A 20,058-nucleotide genomic window follows, 5' to 3' on the forward strand; every position below is an offset into this window, starting at 1 on the left:
GAGTCCAACATTTATATTACCCGTAGTGTACACACTTTCTGATATGTGTGTTGAACCTTTCAGCTGGAGATCCAGTAACTGGGGAGAGATGCTGCTAAGATGAAGACTGTCGTTACAGTAACTCTCCTGTGTCTGGCGGCCCTCACCCTCATCCATACAGCAGGTAAGTCAGTTTCCCACAGTCACGTGGTCGGGGTACACGTAAAATGAGTCTGCAAAGGTTTAAGTGTGTTTTTAGGCTGCACACGAACATATTCACATAAACAAGGCATTTTCATCATTGTGTCCGCCTAATTTGGTTGCAGACTAAGAGGTTCACTAAATTAAACATATGCAGACTCACGTACGTGAAACCCTCTGGGTTCAAAAACTGCAACGACACAGCGGGAAAAGCTCACGGACAGGTCACTAAGTATTACAATAGTACGTTATGGATTTAGTACAATGTCGAAAGTATGAGATCATGAATGGGATAGGCCGCGCTGAAATGGAGCAAGTGTACAATAAAAGCCGTATATGCCTCATCTAGTACTTTAAGACTCGCCTCGCCCCAACACAGGAACGTCTGATTACTCTGCAGGGGAAACATCTCAGGCAAGTACGTCACGCCATGTTGCAGGTACGTCTGGTTACACTACAGGTATGCTCGCCTGGTTGCAGTAACTCATGATTAAACTACAGGTACGCCCCGCCATGAAATCAAAATTGAAAAACAACAACAACATAATGATCCGCTCTTTTACAGTTGGTCAGCTGCCCCCGTGTAATGAAGACACGTTTTGTCCCGTCGAGACGACACAGGAATGCTTCAACAACTCGTGCCAGTGCCGGGCAGGCTACTCCATCATAGGCTCAACATGCAAACAGGGTAGGACAGTATGAACAGCCTCTTTGGAATCTTTTGGCGATTTGTTTCCTTTAGAACCAATAATCAAAAACGGCAACATGTCTTAAATCACCATTAAACTATGGTAAAAAAGGTGTTTACTGGACTGTTCTTGTGTTAAATTGTATATTTTTCTACACATAAAACACTCGCAAATTAAGATAGTAGTGTTTAATACATCCTATGAAGGTCGACAACTGTTGCTTCCCTTTGCTTTGAAAACGCCGTAGAAAAGTAAAGTCAATGTCAGTTGTTAACATTCGATGTGGGTATTGGCTGTAACTCAGGAAACAAATCCTATACATTTAAGACTGATTGAAGTTACATTGAAACTGGGCCAAGAATAATAACAATATCAAAATTATTATTGTAAGATAGTTTCTCTTTTGAAACGAAGCCAGTATGGTACATGTACATTGTGTGACAATACTATTCAATAGGGAGTTGTATAGGGCGATACTATTTCCCGGTCCCTGTCTCATCCTGTCCCGGTCTCCTCCGGTCTCTGTTCTCCAAATTTTATAGTAGCTATCAGGCGTGATCAAAAAGGTGTTAATGACCGCAGGGGGTAATAGGATTACAAAAGATTACCGGTACAGTTGATTAAAACATTAGATATTTGATGATAATTATGTCACCATTTATTTCATATTTTATATCAATAAAACATATAATAAATTAAGGCAAAGATTAAAACATGAAATATGCACATGTACTAAAATTAATGTCATGAATAACAAACACATTGCGTGTGGTTTTTTCATATTAAATTCAGTTATGAGTATACTATTGATAATAGTAATACAAAAAGAAACAATGCTTGACTACATGTAAATCAAATTTGTAAGTTAACTCAGTACTTCAGGAATTCTATGATTTTTCTTTTGTTTAACTACTAATTTTGTTGCAGTAGATGCCCTTCCACGACCAGTTGCCTTATGTATTTCTGCCAACTGATCGTCTAATTTTAATTTTTATGCCGACGCATTTTCTTGTGGAACCTTTTCCTGCATGTTCTATTTTCGCAAATTACTAAACTATCGACGAATTCTGACATTTCACATGAACAGAATGTTTTTAATTTGAAAGTCATAGGGATCGCGACTTTCCATTTTCTTTATGAAACGGAATTTTTATTTTCTAGACAGCTGTTCCCTCATTTCAATTACAACGAAATTGACATTTGTATTTACATAGCCATTCTTAAGACAAAAATCCACAGCATTAGCAGTTGCAAAGACACCACAGGCATGTACATTTGGTTGTTATAGAAGTCGTGGAACTTTTTATTAGCTGAGATTTGTTACTTTTTATAAATTAGGAGCATCATAGTTCAACCGATTATGACGACTTTAAATAAAGATTCTTGTATCTTTTAAGTTATATTTCATTTGTAAAATAGCCTGCCAAATATTTCAGAAGTTTATTTATTATCATTTTATTTTGTCAAGGTACTCTTCATAACAGGTTTATGACAATACACAATAATGTCATACCATGAAAGGTGTAAATGCGTTATACAACGCGTGTCAGAGATTAGCGAATGTCCCTCGTTAAGGGCATGATAAACGGATAAGCCAGTTTTTTATTACACACGCACGGCTACTGCTCGGTTCATACCCTAAAAATATTGTTGTTTATTATAAAGGTAATTTTATAGAATAAATGATTGTTATGCAAAGGCTCTAATAATCTTGATTAGAAATAATACGATGATAACATATAACCAAATTCAAAAATAAATAAAATAATCAGCATCAGATTTCTTAAACAGCTAGAGTTTTATTGCAAACTTCAAGTTGACAAATAAAATATATTCGGCTAAAGTTGTGTAATAATGACGAAGGTATTCAAATGTATTCAATGTTAGCAAATAGCACAAAATTATAAACGAAAAATGGAGACATAATATGTTGATTACTTAAGAATGGCGCAACTTCAAATAAACACTCTTCATCTAGTAGCTTTAATGTCTAAGCACACGCATACTTACTACAATAGGATGTTTTAACATTGCAACTATTAGCTCCAGAAAATGTGTTTGTGTACTTTTTCTCCATTCATTGATTCATTGATTTACTTGTTTACATGCTATGAACATTGTATAATGTTTTACGTAATAAACATATCGTATCTATATGAGTCGGATATGCAAACATGGATGGGGGGGTGGATGGTAAACAAAAAAGGAAGAACAATAAACAACTTTGACATAATATAATTTAAAAGGTGCAATTCTAAGTTACTTCATACCCTAGCCGTCCTCAATCTTTTATGCAAAAAACATGAGCATTTGTACTGCCATCGCATCTTTCTCTACACCTTAATCACGAATTGCATAAATAGTGTGGACCTATAACAAATTGCATAAATTAAGACATAATGTTTATATATTTTATACCATTTTGTTACATATAAAAACAAATAAGCTTGTCAAAATCGTGTTATAAACATCAGCAACACAATCCGTTGCCTGGGGCCATAAGTTATGAACCGGGAATTATGAGACCGGATTTTACGAGAAGAGACCGGGAAATAGTATCGCCCAGTTGTATAGGTTAAAGCAATCGAGAGAAACCCCTGTGTATGCGATTGGATTTCAGTGAATTCATAATATATGCATTGAGTTGTTTTTAGTTTAATTATTCGAAGAATAAGGAGAGCTATACTACTCACCCAAGCGTTGGCGTCAGGGTCACACCTCGGTTAAGGTTTTGCATGTAAGCTCCTTTAGGTCATTATCTCAGTAAATACATTATGTTTTGCATTGAATCTTTAGATATGTATTCAAAACTATCCAACCTACTGAATTAATCATGTTAACACTAACTTTAATATAATGCACATTATGGACCTTTATTATTTGACTTAGAAATTCTGGTCAAGGTTTTGCATGTAAGCACACATAGGTTAATATCTCAGCAACTACTTGCTGTATTGCATTGAAACTTTATACAATGGTACTCATCCATCCAACCTACTTAAAAAGTAAGTCAGATAACTCTATTTTGCATTAAATGCAAATTATGGCCCTTTATTATTTGACTTTAAAATTCTGGTTAAGGTTTTGCATGTTACCACATTAAAGTCAATATCTTTGTTAATTCATCATGTGCTGCATTGAAACTTTAGACAACTGTTCCCAACTATCAATCTTACTTAATTAATCAAATTAAATAACTCTATCTTAAGTATAATGCAACCTATTGCCCTTTATCATTTGACTTAGAAATTCTCGTTAAGGTTTTGCATGTAAGCACTCATAGGTTTATATCTCAGCAACTATTTGATGTATTGTCTATTACAACGCTACTCAACCATCCAACCAACTTGTATAACTAAGTTAGATAACTCCTTTTTTGCATATAGTGCTAATTATGGCCCTTTATTTTTCGACTTAGATATTCTGGTTAAGGTTTTGCATGTAACCACATTTAAGTCAATATCTCAGAAAATACAACATGTATTGCATTGAAACTTAAGACATGTGTTTCCATATCCAACATACTTTATTATCAAGTTAGATAACTTTATCATGCATATAATGCAAATAATTGCCCTTTATTATTGAACATAGAAATCTTGCATATGGTATAAATTTTGCCGCTTTATTATTCGACTTAGCAATCATGGTTAAGGTTTTGCATGTAAGCACATGTAAGTCAATAACTCAGCAACTACTTGATGTATTGCATTGAAACTTTAAACAATCAAGTATGATAACTTTAATCTTGCATATAATACAAATTTTGCCCCTTTATTATTTGACTTAGAAATTCTGGATAAGGTTTTGCATGTTTCACTGAAACTTTGCAATTCTTATCTTAAAAGTGGTGGAATACTCGAGCACGCTGTCTCTGTGAAAGCTCTTGTTATTTGTTTTAATTAATCAGTCATTATTGTTCATTGTTTATTTTAATATTTTGGTCGTTCATTCTTTTGTTTTTCAAACTAAGGCTGTGTAACAGTTTGAAAATACTGTATAAAAATTTATCATTGTTACATTGCCTTTCTTGCAAAGCATCCCTTTTATCTATTTACATAATTATACAGTTTTCAAGTCCTTGATTCAACATAAAAGTAATATGTAAGAAATACCCTTTCAAATGTTACCAACATGGTATCACCCACAGGAATCAAATTTAACACTACCACCATTGCCACTTTAAAACACCACAGCGCGCAAACGCCGTCTTATTTGTACATTGACTACCTTAAATATTTTCAGTGTGTTCTGCGGAAGTTCCAAGCTGTTCGTCTGATAATGAGCAGTGTGACGCTAATGTGTGTGAGTGTATCACGGGGTACACCTGGGTCGCTGGCGTCTGCCAGAGAGGTATGAAACAGACAAAGTCTATTTTGGAATACCAGTTTCAGACAAATCATATCATTATGTACACTGTACTTTATGACAAACTCTTTGACAATTAGGACTACCTCGATGGATGAAATTTAAAGGATCCTTTTTCATAAGAAGTAGAACCTAGTGGAACAGATGAATCACTGTACCCATGCTGATTTCTTGTGGGTTTACAATTTACAAGATGTTGCTCAAATACTGACAACATAGTAAGGGGTGGAAGTGTTTAACCTGCTTTTATATTACCCGAACTTTTACTCACTCATATAATATTATGAATATATATATATGTTAATTGCTACCATGATAAAATATGTCAAGATGCATAAACAAGTGTATGTTAATGGAATTAGTTGATCAGTGTGTGTTTCCTCTCTGTTTCAGATGGATATGTAGAGGGTGCTTGCCTGACAAACCAGGATGTTAAGTGTTTACAGGGCAACACCACATGTCAACAGGACGTGTGCCGCTGTGTCTTCGGATACTCTCTGACTGACCGTAATTCTGATGCCTGTATCCAAGGTAATGTTACATTTAAAAGTTTGATATTTTCTTGTAATCCACATCCATTTAATGTATGCCATCAATAAGAGTTATGCATGTGAACAACAGATTTATTAATTAAAAATTACCGAAGTTGAAGAATGGAGTTACAGGTGGAATGCCTTTTAAATGCAATTTGCATGTAATATTTATCACAGCATCTCTAGGTGAAATCCAGATGGTATGCCATGTGTATCAATTGGTCTACCCAGATAGAATGTGTGGTAAATCAACTGGTAAACCAAAATAGCATGTCTGGTATATCAACTGGTGAACCAAAATAGCATGTCTGGTATATCAACTGGTCAACCAAAATAGCATGTCTGATATATCAACTGGTAAACCAAAAAAGCATGTCTGGTATATCAACTGGTCAACCAAATAGCATGTCTGGTATATCAACTGGTCAACCAAAATAGCATGTCTGGTATATCAACTGGTAAACCAAAATAGCATGTCTGGTATATCAACTGGTCAACCAAAATAGCATGTCTGGTATATCAACTGGTCAACCAAAATAGCATATCTGGTGTATCAACGGGTAAACCCAGATAGTATGTCTGGTATATCAACTGGTCAACCAAAATAGCATGTCTGGTATATCAACTGGTCAACCTAGATAGCATATCTGGTGTATCAAGATGTTAACCTAGATAGCATGTCTGGTGTATCAACTGGTAAACCCAAATAGTATGTCTGGTGTATCAACGGGTCAACCCAGACAGCATGTCTGGTGTATCAACTGGTCAACCCCAGATAGCATGTCTGGTGTATCAACTGGTCAACCCAGACAGCATGTCTGGTGTGTCAACTGGTCAACCCAGATAGCATGTCTGGTGTATCAACTGATCTACCCCAGATAGCATGTCTGGTGTATCAACTGGTCAACCCAGATAGCATGTCTGGTGTATCAAGATGTTAACCTAGATAGCATGTCTGGTGTATCAACTGGTCAACCCAGATAGCATGTCTGGTGTATCAACTGGTCAACCCAGACAGCATGTCTGGTGTATCAACTGGTCAACCCCAGATAGCATGTCTGGTGTAGCATTGGTCAACCCCAGATAGCATGTCTGGTGTATCAACTGGTCAACCCCAGATAGCATGTCTGGTATATCAACTAGTAAACCCAGACAGCATGTCTGGTGTATCAACTGGTCAACCCAGATAGCATGTCTGGTGTATCAACTGGTCAACCCAGATAGCATGTCTGGTGTATCAACTGGTAAACCCAAATTGTAGGTCAGTTGTAAAACCTGATGAACCCAGATGGCATGTCTGGTATTTCAACTGGTAAAAAGTTGCACAACCAAGAAAACACAAAAAAAACAAACAATAAATGTACAGTAACTGGGTTGTATTACATTTCATGCAATCAGACATATTAAGGAGAGTTTCAGTTAATTTAAAAAAAAGAATATTTTGCATTGCTAAAGCAACCTGAATTAATGGCAGACAAGATGTCCTGTGTGCTAAAAGATTTTCATGAACACCAGATTTTTTTTCCAAACAGCTTGACTTGTGGTTGTTTGATGTTGATATCCTATGTTTTATGTAGGAAAATAAAACATCATAGCATCTGGAAATGAAAAGTTGATTTTAGTCAAGAGTTTGTGATACTATTATTCTTTATTAACATGTTTTGCAGATGGTACTCTAGATGGAGAGTGTCTCCCAGACGACCAGTGCAGGGTAGAGAACTCTGAGTGCACTCCTGACAATGGATGTCAGTGTGCTGATGGCTACAGCGAGACAGTGCCCCAACTGTGCATCAACAGTAAGTAACAAACGTTACATGTGTGACTTTCTGGCTGTAGTGATGTCTAATAATCCATCAAAATGACATAAAAACTGATTAGTCTAAGCTTCTTTGGCTCTTTACCTTTAAAAATTCTCTAAGGAGTCCAGGCCCCAATATCACGAAAATACTTAAGTCAAATCTCAATCTCAATCTCAACTCGTTTTCCCACATTACAGTTACTGTATGACATTATTAAAAGTTACTAATGTTTTACTATTTTTCAAAGCACATTCTCACATGCATTATGTTGATTAACATTATTGTTCAATATTCTAAAAATAATAATATTTCTATAGCACAAAATGTACTTGAGTAAAACTCAAAAATAATAAATTTGACTCAAGTTCAATGTTTGCTCTCAAATTGTTTTCTATAAAGTATTGACCAATTTTTTTTAATAAACATAATGAATGAGAGAGTGTGATTTTAAAAAGGGTAAAACATTTACAATTTTGAGTATTATGATGCTGTAATTTGATAAAAAAGAGTTGAGACTGAGATTGAGATTTGACTTGAGTATTTTCGTGATATTGGGGCCAGGACAAATCCTTTTCCAGACTCAACACAACCACAACAATGTAAGGCCAGAAATCAATGGGTTTTAAAACAGAGTCATGGAAGTTTTAATTTACTCTAAGAAGAAGGAAAAGAATTAACTTTCATAGTTTTTTCTCCACCTTTAGCTGCCTGTTCATTTTTATCCATCTTTTTATCGTTTATAATCCTTATCAATGATATCATTTACTGTTATGAGATAATGTTCATTTTATACAGAAGTTGAAGTTACATTTTACCAGTTACTTTCATTGTAAACTTGATAAGTGTGTGCATTTCTCTGATAGACGGGGAAGTGAATGGTGTATGTGTGCAAGACGACCCTACCTCGTGCAGCAATGATGGCACATTTTGTGATACAAACAGTCTGTGCATGTGCAAGGCAAACTACACCCTCCTGTATAACGATAATGGCTACCCATTCTGCATAGCACGTAAGTTATGCTTGCATGCTTGTTGTGTTGACAGTAGGTCATTGCATGTTTTTGTGCATGTTTTTGTGCATGGTTATGATCAGTATTTTCCCCAAATCTTCTTTAAAGGATCTTGCTAACAACTGGGTTGGCCAGGGATGGATTAACCTTGCAGTTTGATAGAAATTCTTATTTACATTAATCTTCATTCAATTTGACCTCAATTTCAGATTGCTTCATCGTTCAAAGCAAGCAGGATTTTGGTAGCTTTATAGACACTTAAATATGTTTTGGAATACTATAAACACACATTTATCACCATACATTTTTATGTTTATATTATTTCTAAATGTCAATGATTGTTTCCTTACTGTTAATGGGCTTTGAATGTCAAATCAATCTGGTATGTTTTGTCTACTATGGCAAATTGATCTGGGATGTTTATTCCACCGTGTCAAAATGGGATGATTTGTCCACCCTGTCAAAATGGGATGTTTTGTCCACCCTGTCAAAATGGGATGTTTTGTCCACCCTGTCAAAATGGGATGTTTTGTCCACCCTGTCAAAATGGGATGTTTTGTCCACCCTGTCAAAATGATGAAGGAGGTTTTGTCCACCTAGTCAAAAATGCCAAGGGAGGATTTGTCCATCGTGTCAAAAATGCCAAGGGAGGTTTTGTCCACCTAGTCAAAAATGCCAAGGGAGGTTTTGTCCACCTAGTCAAAAATGCCAAGGGAGGTTTTGTCCACCTAGTCAAAAATGCCAAGGGAGGTTTTGTCCACCTAGTCAAAAATGCCAATGGAGGTTTTATCCATCGTGTCAAAAATGCCAAGGGAGGTTTTGTCCATCGTGTCAAAAATGCCAAGGGAGGTTTTGTCCACCTAGTCAAAAATGCCAATGGAGGTTTTATCCATCGTGTCAAAAATGCCAAGGGAGGTTTTGTCCATCGTGTCAAAAATGCCAAGGGAGGTTTTGTCCACCTAGTCAAAAATGCCAAGGGAGGTTTTGTCCATCGTGTCAAAAATGCCAAGGGAGGTTTTGTCCATCGTGTCAAAAATGCCAAGGGAGGTTTTGTCCATCGTGTCAAAAATGCCAATGGAGGTTTTGTCCATCGTGTCAAAAATGCCAAGGGAGGTTTTGTCCATTGGATGTTTGTCCCACATTGACACCTCACTGATTGGGTTGTAAATATCCTGATACCTTTATAAAAGCTGCGTCATCCCTAATTATGCTAATAAAGGCAAGCAGAATGTCGGAAAACTTTACCATAGGAACACAGGTCACAAAGCGCCAGGATTAAGCATGGTGTGGCATGTAGGAATGCAAGCTTAGTGCTTGATCAGATGTCAGCGCCAACACACCGAAAGGGCCTGGGGAGAATACTGGTTATGATCACTGGTGCATGAGGATTGGTTAGATGATCAGCTCCTGAAATGACCTCTTGGTGATTGAAAAACAAATGCTACTTAATATGAATTGATGATTAAAATCAAACGAACTAATAATGGGCAAATTAAGCCAGAGATCATTTTAGAAAACAGATAAGTCAACAAGCTGATCCAGAATAACCAAACTTCAAGCAATTGTGGTTTTGTTTTAAGCTGTGTGGGTATTTTTTTTCTATTCGTTTTCTTATTATTAGCTTAAGGTTGTCTGATTTTTGACAATATTCAAATGACACTTGGTTCACATGTTTTCAGAGACAATTCACACATGTGTAGACTTGCGTGTAACTCTGCAATTTACAATTGTTTGGTTTTGCCTCTTCTTGAACTCAAAATATCGAAATCATGATGCAACACTGATGTTAGCTCTATGGCACTTTTGTGTGGCTTTACTTAACCCTTGTCGGATGCCATTATAACAACAAGCAGATATGTTTTAAACAAGGGCTGATTATATTGTTTCTAACCATTCTGATTAAATCATACATCAAGCATTTGGTTAATATTCTCTCATATTACATGTGATTTCTTTTATTGACAAAGCTTTCTCTATTAACACTAATTTTCTGGCCAGAATTTCAAAATGTAATTCAGTTTGATATCTTGAAGCATTAAAACTTTCCTAACTCATAATGTTCAAAATAATTGTATGCAAAACATCTCGTATTATGTCGTTTGGGATAAACTTTTGCTTTATTGTTGCTTCTTGTTACTCAAGTGTGCTTTTTGCATGATGTGCCATTTTCAGCGGGTAGGGCAGGTGGGCTTTGTCTACCGGAAACAGAAGCCAGCCGCTGTGGGCCAGAATCAGAGTGTTCTGCAAAAGGGATGTGTGACTGTGTAGCGGGCTATACTTTGGTGAACGTTAATTGTAGGAGAGGTATATACATTGCAGGGGTATTGGTTAGAGTTGTCCCGAAAATTATGAAATTGCAAACTTAAAATCCAACTATGGGATTTTGAGCACCCAGCTCCATAAAATTGAATGGTACTTCATAATTATAATAATGATTGAAAACAGGCAGATATTGATATTGAGAGATATTGACAACAAAGATCCAGTTCATATATAATGAATATTTAATAATATATGTACTGGACGAAACATCCTGTTGTCTAAACACTTTCTTGTCATTGAACTTACCACTTGTCCTACTCACTCTTTAAAATATACCATTCTTACAAATAAATGATTTTAAGATGCATGTTACATCTTGCTACAACTAGTCAAGACTTAAAGAAATGAAACCCTATCCAAAAGTCGGCGCTGTAGGACCGCTCATAGGTCTCGAGGCTTTTTGTGTACAAAATCACTCTTTGAGGGTAAAATTCTTTCTTTTGGCTTCAACAATTTTGCATAAGTCACACCTTGGGATGTGACAGGGTCAAGCCATCATGCCGCTATTAAAGGGTGCAGGTAGAGCTTTATAAACTCCAAAAACAGTATGGCGATGGGACAATAACTGAGACACAATGAAAATACCTGCTTTTCTGTTCAAATTATTTTGGTAACCCAACCACATTTTTCACTTTAGCTGATGTCTTGGTGTAATTTTTCAGACGGGTATCCGCGAGGGGTATGCCTGACGACAGACCCACCTTGTGTGGTGCCTAACTCCATCTGTAACGCAAATAACAAGTGTGCCTGCGGCCAAAACTACACGCGAATTTCGATTGAAAACTGCGTCACTGGTATGACAGAATATGGTTGTTACACATAATGCTTTAATCATAGTTTAAGCCAGTATTTATATAAAGATCAGCAATTCAAAATAAATTCTGTATGCCTTGACCCATGGCAAAATATTTTTCCCAGATATAGACATTTTAAAGACTTCATTCAGTTTAAAAAAAGTTACAATTTAAAAAATAAACTGGTCTTAAGGCCAAAGAAGGAAATGTAGTACATGATGCATATGTTTACCTATAATTGATCATAGAGTAATTATTTATGTATCTATCAATCTATAACCTAGATTGTGGAGTCCCCAGCAATATAACAAATGGCATTGCTGAGTATGTAAAGAATGAAGAATACTTACGTGTGGAAGCTGTATACACATGCAATACTGGCTATGTTATTGTTGGTGCATCTGTCAGACCATGCCAAGAAGATGGCACATATGCTGGAACAGAACCAGTGTGTGAACTTGGTAAGTTTATCCTTACAGAAAGTTTCTATGGAATCGTTGACATACCTTTAAACATGTTAGCATTTCAGAGTATACTAGTAGTTTTTCTTCTGTCATCTTTAAGACTGGCTAAAGTTTATTTTAATTTCGTTACCTTTTGCAGGTTTTTCCATTTTTTTGGGAAATCTTTTGCTCATATTTGGCTTAATAATAATTTACAACCTGTCATGTTTCATAATGGAATAGAAACACCGACAACCACCACCATGATGCCTACAACTACTACAACATTACCAGCAATTTCAACAGTCCCGCCACTTCCCACCTGTGACCCCCCATGTGAGAACCAGGGCACTTGTTCCGTCAACCCGGAATCAAGCCGTAATGAATGCTTATGTCTGGAAGGATTCTCTGGTAACATTTCTTTTACATTATAATAGTTTTATGAATTTGCCAGTTCTCTTACTAGTTTTGGAATTAATTTTGAATAAGTATTTACTTGAAGATGAGAATACATTAATATACTAGAAATCGAAACATTTGCCTGATAAAGTCAGTTTTAATGTAGTTTTGTAGCTACATGGAATTGCAATTTTTAGCTGTTCAATTGACATAAGGCAGCAACAAAAAAATTGTAATAACAAGGTTTTTTTTATATAATGCACTTATTTTGACACAGCTATTATCTATATGTACATATAAACTAGGGATGCAAACAAATATTCGAATATACGATCAAACGTTTGGTATTCGAATGTCAAAATCGGTATTGGAATATATTATTTATTTTTTTGTTGAATAAATAGAATAATAAACCTTTTGCCTTCAACTCTGTTGTAGTGCATAAAGTTCGTTTGTCTTGTTTTTACAATGATTGGCCCATAATGCCAGAGGTGTGAATGTCCTGACAATGCACTAAACATGCGTCATACATGTATGTCATTTAGGGACATATCTTCGGGTACTTGGAAAGGTCCCCGTAATATTACAATAACTGGCTATTAGACAAGTGACATCAGTAGCTTCAATTAGTTATGGTAAACTGTATAGCATTTTAGTATATTTCCTCTGTTGATGTACACTAGAAGAGTCAAAATCCACATATGTTTTCGTTTTATTATTTTACTAAATCCCGAGTTGGTTTTGTATTTCCATAGTTATATTAAGTAGAGGTCAATTACAAAATGAGGCTGCTCGTCCTACGGAAAGTCCCTCCATTGGAGCATAACCCCATTTGACCAGGAATCCATCTAATTTCACGTTGTTTACAAATATGAAGGCAGTGGAATGGAAATTATTTGATTGTTTTTATTAATCAAAATATGTTCTGAAAATGGGGAATTCCAGAGACTCATTTGGGGAAATCAGGGTCCATCGCGCGTACTAGCTACGACAAAGTCGGTTAAAATGCTCCAGCTATTACTTTGGCGAGTAATAATAATAGTTGACAACAAATTCTAAAATATGTATTTTGCTAATTGAATATTCAAATATTCGATCGAAAAAATTACCGAATATTGGAATATCAATTTTGCCATTCGTTTGCATCCCTAATATAAACCAATACTTGTATCACAATATATATATATTTATTCTTAATAATTGGAATGCCTATTTCTTCATTGTATGCCCAGGTTCTGCTTGTGAGACTGAAGACCTGTGTGTGACCCAGCCATGTCCTAGCAATGCCAGAGGTTGTGTGACGTCCGGTGAGCCCCTACAGAGATCTTGCATCTGTGCTGTAGGATACAAGGGCAACAACTGTGATCTAAGTTAGTGAAATAAGTGTTTGACTGTTATCAAAATTCTTTATATTCACATTTAATAGGAAGACCCTAGAAAATCGAATTTGTAATGTTCTGAAATTCTGTTGTGCTATTCTGACCAGAATCCAAACTTTGGCTCCATTCCCAAAACTTAAATATATCCCTTTTCCCAGATGTGTAAATATAAATCCTATGAAAAAACACAACTTTTTGTCTATTTTTTTAAATATTCTTTTTTACCCCAAAACCATTTCTGTATGGAAAGGCTTGTGTTTTCTTAAAAAAGACTTTATGACATTGTTTTATCGATTCTGTCCTGTTTTTAAAGCATACTAGACAAACTTCAGTTAAATTAACATTTACTTCAATCCGAAATGCTGAAAAAATAAATTGACCATCATAGTAACAAGAAATTTGCATCATTTCTACATGCATGCAAGAATTATGCAAGCAAAACTGATGATAAAATATTAACATATACTGCATTGATTATATTGACATTTCTCCTTTCAGATGACACCCCAATAACCTGTCAAAACCTGAACACCACCTTAAGGCTGGATTTAAATCCTCCTAAGAACTCACTCTGCCTGCCAAAGATTGGAACAAGCTCTACCAACGTGTGCCACAACCCAGATGAAGGGGTTGTATATGAGCTGACCCCTCCTGCAGACCCAGATTTCATCACTGAGGCAGATGGGGAAGAGTTCTGTCTAACATACATCAACGAAAACCCGCCTGCTCCCACCTACTGTGTAAGTAATGACAATGATACTAGGTAGATTGTCTTCATTACATGTCTGAGCCTTAGAGTTTACTCCATACAGTTGTCTTTGGAATATTTCATTCTACTAGTTAATCATAATATTGTCAAATGACCTAAGGAGCAACAATTATGTTTAGTTTAAACACTATAATTTACAACAATTGTGAAGAAAGTTATGATAACTTATACTTAGTCACTCTCTTTGGCACGATGTTGTGCGAGAGTGTGGTTGTGTGATATGGAGGGTATAAACACTTTGCATTCATGAACAACTTATTGGATAAGTATGAGACAAATTCTAACTATTCATGGCCTTTATTGTCTCAAAGTGACCTGGAATTATATAACAGTTTCAACATGGTTTATTACTGTGATTGTAAATACATGTTGTTTTACTTATGATGTTAGGTGGACATGATTGCATTTGAAGCAGACGACCGTTCTCTGCGTCCCTGGATAAACGCTACAGCACGTGTCTGCTTTGTGCTTAACAGTCCACCGGCATTCCAAGGGCCGACGTCACTGCTCTATAACGTCGCTGACATGTTGGCTGATGCTGTAGGTGTCACTCTAAACGCCACTGACTTGGAAGGGCAAACCATACATTATTCAATATTAAGTATGTTTTTATACCCATGGTTATTATTTTTAAATTTTGCATCTTATATTGTCATTATGGTGTTCATACCATTATCTCAATTATGATTTTGAATGAATAACTAGGTACTATAAATTGCATTTATTTCATTATTGCTTTTTTTTACTAATTCATGCTATGCAAATTGATATATATGAGAAAATCATCGTCAAAGTGGAATCAATTAATATTTCTATGGCATCATGATACAAACATTTAGAAAATAGGAAACAGACATTACGACATCGTGAATTTGCTACTTGGGCTTTCCAGGGCCCATTTTTACACACAGTCTCCAGGCTGGGACACAGAACTGCAATGCTTCATTTTATTCCAACGTTCTGCCTGGAAGGGCAATAGAGGAAAACATGCTGTATTTAAAGCTCAGGCAATTCATAAATGTTTTACACAGATTTTGTGAAAGAATGTAATATAAATGATTCTATAGAATTCTAAAAATATGCCTAACTACAGGCCCCAATTTCTTGAAACTTCCTAGAGTGACACTTTTTTTATTAAAATCAGTACATAAATTATACTAATTAATCTAACAAACAAATTTTGAGTGATAAAAATTTAACTACTTACTTAATAGGGCATGTATGGAAAATATAAATTACTGATAACAAGATTGTAACAACTTGTATTTTATAGCTGAAAACGCACAAATACTAAATGACTGGTAAGTGCTAAAAGATTTACAGTGATAAACTATCATCGCATATGGTAGAAATACAGTGTTTTTCTTCACTTTTCTATATTTCTTTCAAATTAGACACAGAATCCTTCATAGGAACCACTGTTTACGATATTTATTCATCCTTGGGTAAATTAAAACAATTGTATTAATTGTGGTACATCTTATTTAGGAGTAAGAGTGGATCTTTAAGCTTAACAGGCTCAAGTTGCTTATATAATTGGCAAAAATACGAACTTCAATTCCATTTCAATGAATGGAAAATGGTTTATTGTGATTATTATAAAGTATAAAAACTCTTAAAGAAGTAAAAATTATGCATATTTTTGAAAATAAAAAATTGGGAGCTTATCTTATAGTCCTGTTTTAACTTTTAAGAAGTTTCGAGAAATTTTAGCCAGTCTTAAGTCTTAAAGTCATACTTGAGGGTGTGAGCCCATGTAGAGTTAACCTGGATGATGATCATGATCATGGCAATGAAAGTCCCCTGTCATATCATAGTTACAATTTCCATCAGTTTACTCTTGTGTGTTTCAGGCGCTCCTGGCAGTTATGGAGAGTCATTTTCGGTGTCTGGTAACTATCTTACAATACAGATGCCCACTGCTGGTATCCCAGAGACTGGCGTATCCGTTACCGTCACCTTACAGGTAAGCCTTACAATGGTGAAAACTGAAATCATTATTTATTTTCATCTTTTAGCATGTAAAGAACAAAATATATTTACAACACTAATTTTTGATAGTTTAAAGGTAAGTAGAGGGTTCAGCCATTGGTCATGAATCTATATTTTTATCCTCCCAAATTTTTATAAATTGAATTAATGGTAACATTTTCAACAAACAAACATCCTATTGTTCAGTATGCATGTATAAGTAATCCTGTGATACTCATGTTTCATGTTTTTGTTACAATTTATTGAATAATGCCAGTGCAGCCTTGCTTTAATTTAGTGATTTCATTTAAAAACATATATGTCTGATTGTGTACATCCTGCATGAATGGCAAATGTAGCCAGTAGCATTAATTACTAGCGATTAAGGAACACAAGACCTTCCTCATCTGTGGAAAATAGCATATTAGAATCTCTCTGTTTTTATTCAAGCTGTCAGATAATGGTATCCCGTCATTAACGGCCTCTGGTGACATGGAGGTTCAGTTTATTAACTCGAGTATCACGTGCACTGTTTTGCCGGATCCTCTCCTTGCCCATGTGACCGGTGATGATAGGCCAAGTCAGGCCCTTGGACAGATCACGTGCACGAAAAATGGGGCAGGTTTAACACCCACGTCTTTCTCTGTTATAGGTAATTTAAACACCTTAGTCACAATGTTAAGGGACATTTGTTAAACTTTTCAGACACACTTAAGGCTGCCAAAACAAAACAAAAACATGGATAATTTTTAATCTCCCTGCTTTAAATAAATATTTTTTAATAAATATTGGCAGACAAGTTACGGTTCGTAAAATTAAATAAAATTACACCTATGTTTCAATGTTTGCTAGACATTCAAATTTTAAGTTTACATCCACAGTAAATCCAGTGACACATGAAATAATAGCTGATTATTAAGCCCAGTGCCTGTCTGCAACTTAAATCTAGATTAAATTTTTACTTCTGTTGTTGAAGTGAATTGGGCACTGGCCGTTTATAACTGTACTATACATTGATTTTCTTTTTTGATATTAATATGTTTGCAGGGTGTAGTACCAAGTCCTATTCTGCTTATAACATGTTGTTGATTGGTTCTAAATGGACTTTCATTGAAGTTTCTTTAACTTATTTGGTCTAGCTGAGTCCAGTCCGGTTGCAGTAGACGCTTCTGGATCATTAACCTACAATACAGACTGGACAGAGTCCGGCACATCCACCGTCAATGTCAAGGTTACGGCTGAAGTCAATGACGTCAGTTTATCAACCAATGTTGCATTTAGTGTTATTGTAGGTAAGTGGTAATAGAACACAGGATTAAGCAAACATAAATCTAACAATAATTCATTTTGCTGATATCATCGGGTTACTAGGGAACAAATTTCAGAAATTTGTTTATTGTTGATTTATTCTGCCTTTAATATAATATAATGAAGCTTCTTTATATTTGAGTTTATCTCAGAGTTTTCTTTTTCTCAGGTGACCTCTTGCCAATCTGTTCCATTCCTGCCAGTTTGACATTCAGTGAAAAGGCGCCTGTCAATGACACATGCAGTGGCGTCAAATACAGCTGTACAAATTTAGCTGGTGTTGAAATGACATGCTCAGAAAACGGAAACATTCCATCACTCTTTAATCTTGATTGCACACAGGCAGAATCAGGGGCTCTAATAGCCAGCATTTGTGTTGCCGAACCCTTGGACCAGAAATTTGGCACATATAATGTAGGTTAATAATGTAAATTAAACTGTTTTTAGCTTGTAGGTTTCTTGGTTGAGGTATTTTAATTGATGTCATTATCATATACAGCATTGTGGGTTTTGTTGTGCAAGAACTTTGCAATGACTCAAAAATTGTTCAAGATATTCAAAAAAACTTGGCACACAAGTTTCCTGTGACCAAACCCACATATTTATTAAGGGCCATAACCCTGACTTTAATTATTGTTAAGTAATGCCCCTTGTTTGATTGAAAGAGGAGACAGCAGACAAGTATAGATGTTCTGTCTGTGGCATTCTTGTTCTATATTTATCAGGTCCCAGTATTTATTTTTGGTCTTTGTATCATTTTTAATCACAAACTACATGTGTAAGCACTGTTTTGCAGATAAACTGTTTATTAGCAATTAAGAAGTAAAAGAAACGACTTGCCTGCATGCTTTTTCCAGTTTTCCAACAATGTCACAAACACATACGGCCAGTTTACGATGCAGTTTTCGGTAACAGTAGTGAACATCAATGACCCACCGAAAATCAGGCCAAGTGTGCCAGGAGCGAGTGTGGAAGAAATCAGCCTAAGAGAGACAGCAAGCGGGGCGGTGATCACACTGGTGGTAGAAGACCCGGATGTGGCTGCCGACCCACCAGACACACTTACAGCTACACTCGAAGGTGAGGGAACCTGCCACTGTGTCTCTTACATATTTTCTATTTTAAGGGGACTTGCCACTGTCCCTTACATATTCCATATGTTATGAAAATTACAAAACATCTCTAAATATCTGCTCCTATATTTGAGCATTGGAGGTTGTTATCACTTGCTGATTGGTAGTTTTAAATGCTTCAACAAATGCTTCATAGTCAATATAGTTGATGTCCACATTGGCTTAATTGTACAGTTTGGTAGTAATTTGGATCTTAAGATGTTTGTTTGCAGAAGTAAAGAAGCACAAATGCAACCTTTTAATTAAAGCTTTTGCCTAACCACCCAGCCTTTACCACTTTAACATCTAACCTTCTACATCCGGCCTTTATCACTGTACCATCCGACCTTAACAAACCAACCTTTACCACTGTACCTTCTTACCTTTAATATCCAGCCTTAACCATTGTACCATCCAGCTTTTACCACTGTACGATCCAGCCTTAACCACTGTACCATCCAGCCTTTACCACTGTACGATCCATCCTTTACCATATAGCCTTTACCATTTTACCATCCAGCCTTTACCACTGTACCATCCATCCTTTACCACTGTACCATCCATCCTTTACCATATAGCCTTTCCCATTGTACCATTCAGCCTTTACCACTGTACCATCCAGCCTTTACCATATAGCCTTTACCATTGTACCATTCAGCCTTTACCACTGTACCATCCAGCCTTTACCATATAGCCTTTACCATTGTACCATTCAGCCTTTACCACTGTACCATCCAGCCTTTACCATATAGCCTTTACCATGGTACCATCCAGCCTTTACCACTGTACCATTCAGCGTTTACCATCCAGCCTTTACCACTGTACCATCCAGCCTTTACCAGTGTACCATCCAGCCTTTACCATCCAGCCTTTACCACTGTACCATCCAGCCTTTACCACTGTACCATTCAGCGTTTACCATCCAGCCTTTACCACTGTACCATCCAGCCTTTACCAGTGTACCATCCAGCCTTTACCATCC

General features: G+C 36.1%; 1 protein-coding gene across 9 annotated transcripts in view; it reads left to right on the plus strand.

Moving 5' to 3' along the window:
* Positions 1-20,058, plus strand: part of LOC128238399 (uncharacterized) — a 74,178-nt gene that overhangs the window by 12,966 nt on the left and 41,154 nt on the right. For 8 of the 9 annotated variants that reach the window (XM_052954299.1, XM_052954291.1, XM_052954293.1 and 5 more), the window contains exons 2-19: positions 64-163; positions 746-868; positions 5,115-5,222; positions 5,631-5,768; positions 7,438-7,566; positions 8,433-8,579; positions 10,752-10,883; positions 11,564-11,695; positions 11,980-12,156; positions 12,382-12,549; positions 13,770-13,907; positions 14,415-14,656; positions 15,076-15,286; positions 16,539-16,651; positions 17,107-17,308; positions 17,796-17,948; positions 18,134-18,378; positions 18,822-19,044. In XM_052954299.1, the coding sequence (XP_052810259.1) occupies positions 100-163; positions 746-868; positions 5,115-5,222; positions 5,631-5,768; positions 7,438-7,566; positions 8,433-8,579; positions 10,752-10,883; positions 11,564-11,695; positions 11,980-12,156; positions 12,382-12,549; positions 13,770-13,907; positions 14,415-14,656; positions 15,076-15,286; positions 16,539-16,651; positions 17,107-17,308; positions 17,796-17,948; positions 18,134-18,378; positions 18,822-19,044 (2,845 nt within the window). In that variant the 5' untranslated portion in view covers positions 64-99. The remainder of the gene's footprint in view (positions 1-63; positions 164-745; positions 869-5,114; positions 5,223-5,630; positions 5,769-7,437; positions 7,567-8,432; positions 8,580-10,751; positions 10,884-11,563; positions 11,696-11,979; positions 12,157-12,381; positions 12,550-13,769; positions 13,908-14,414; positions 14,657-15,075; positions 15,287-16,538; positions 16,652-17,106; positions 17,309-17,795; positions 17,949-18,133; positions 18,379-18,821; positions 19,045-20,058) is intronic. The other variant, XM_052954297.1, reaches the window with a different exon arrangement.

The sequence above is a fragment of the Mya arenaria genome, chromosome 6, assembly GCF_026914265.1.
Source record: "Mya arenaria isolate MELC-2E11 chromosome 6, ASM2691426v1".
NCBI lineage: Eukaryota > Metazoa > Mollusca > Bivalvia > Myida > Myidae > Mya > Mya arenaria.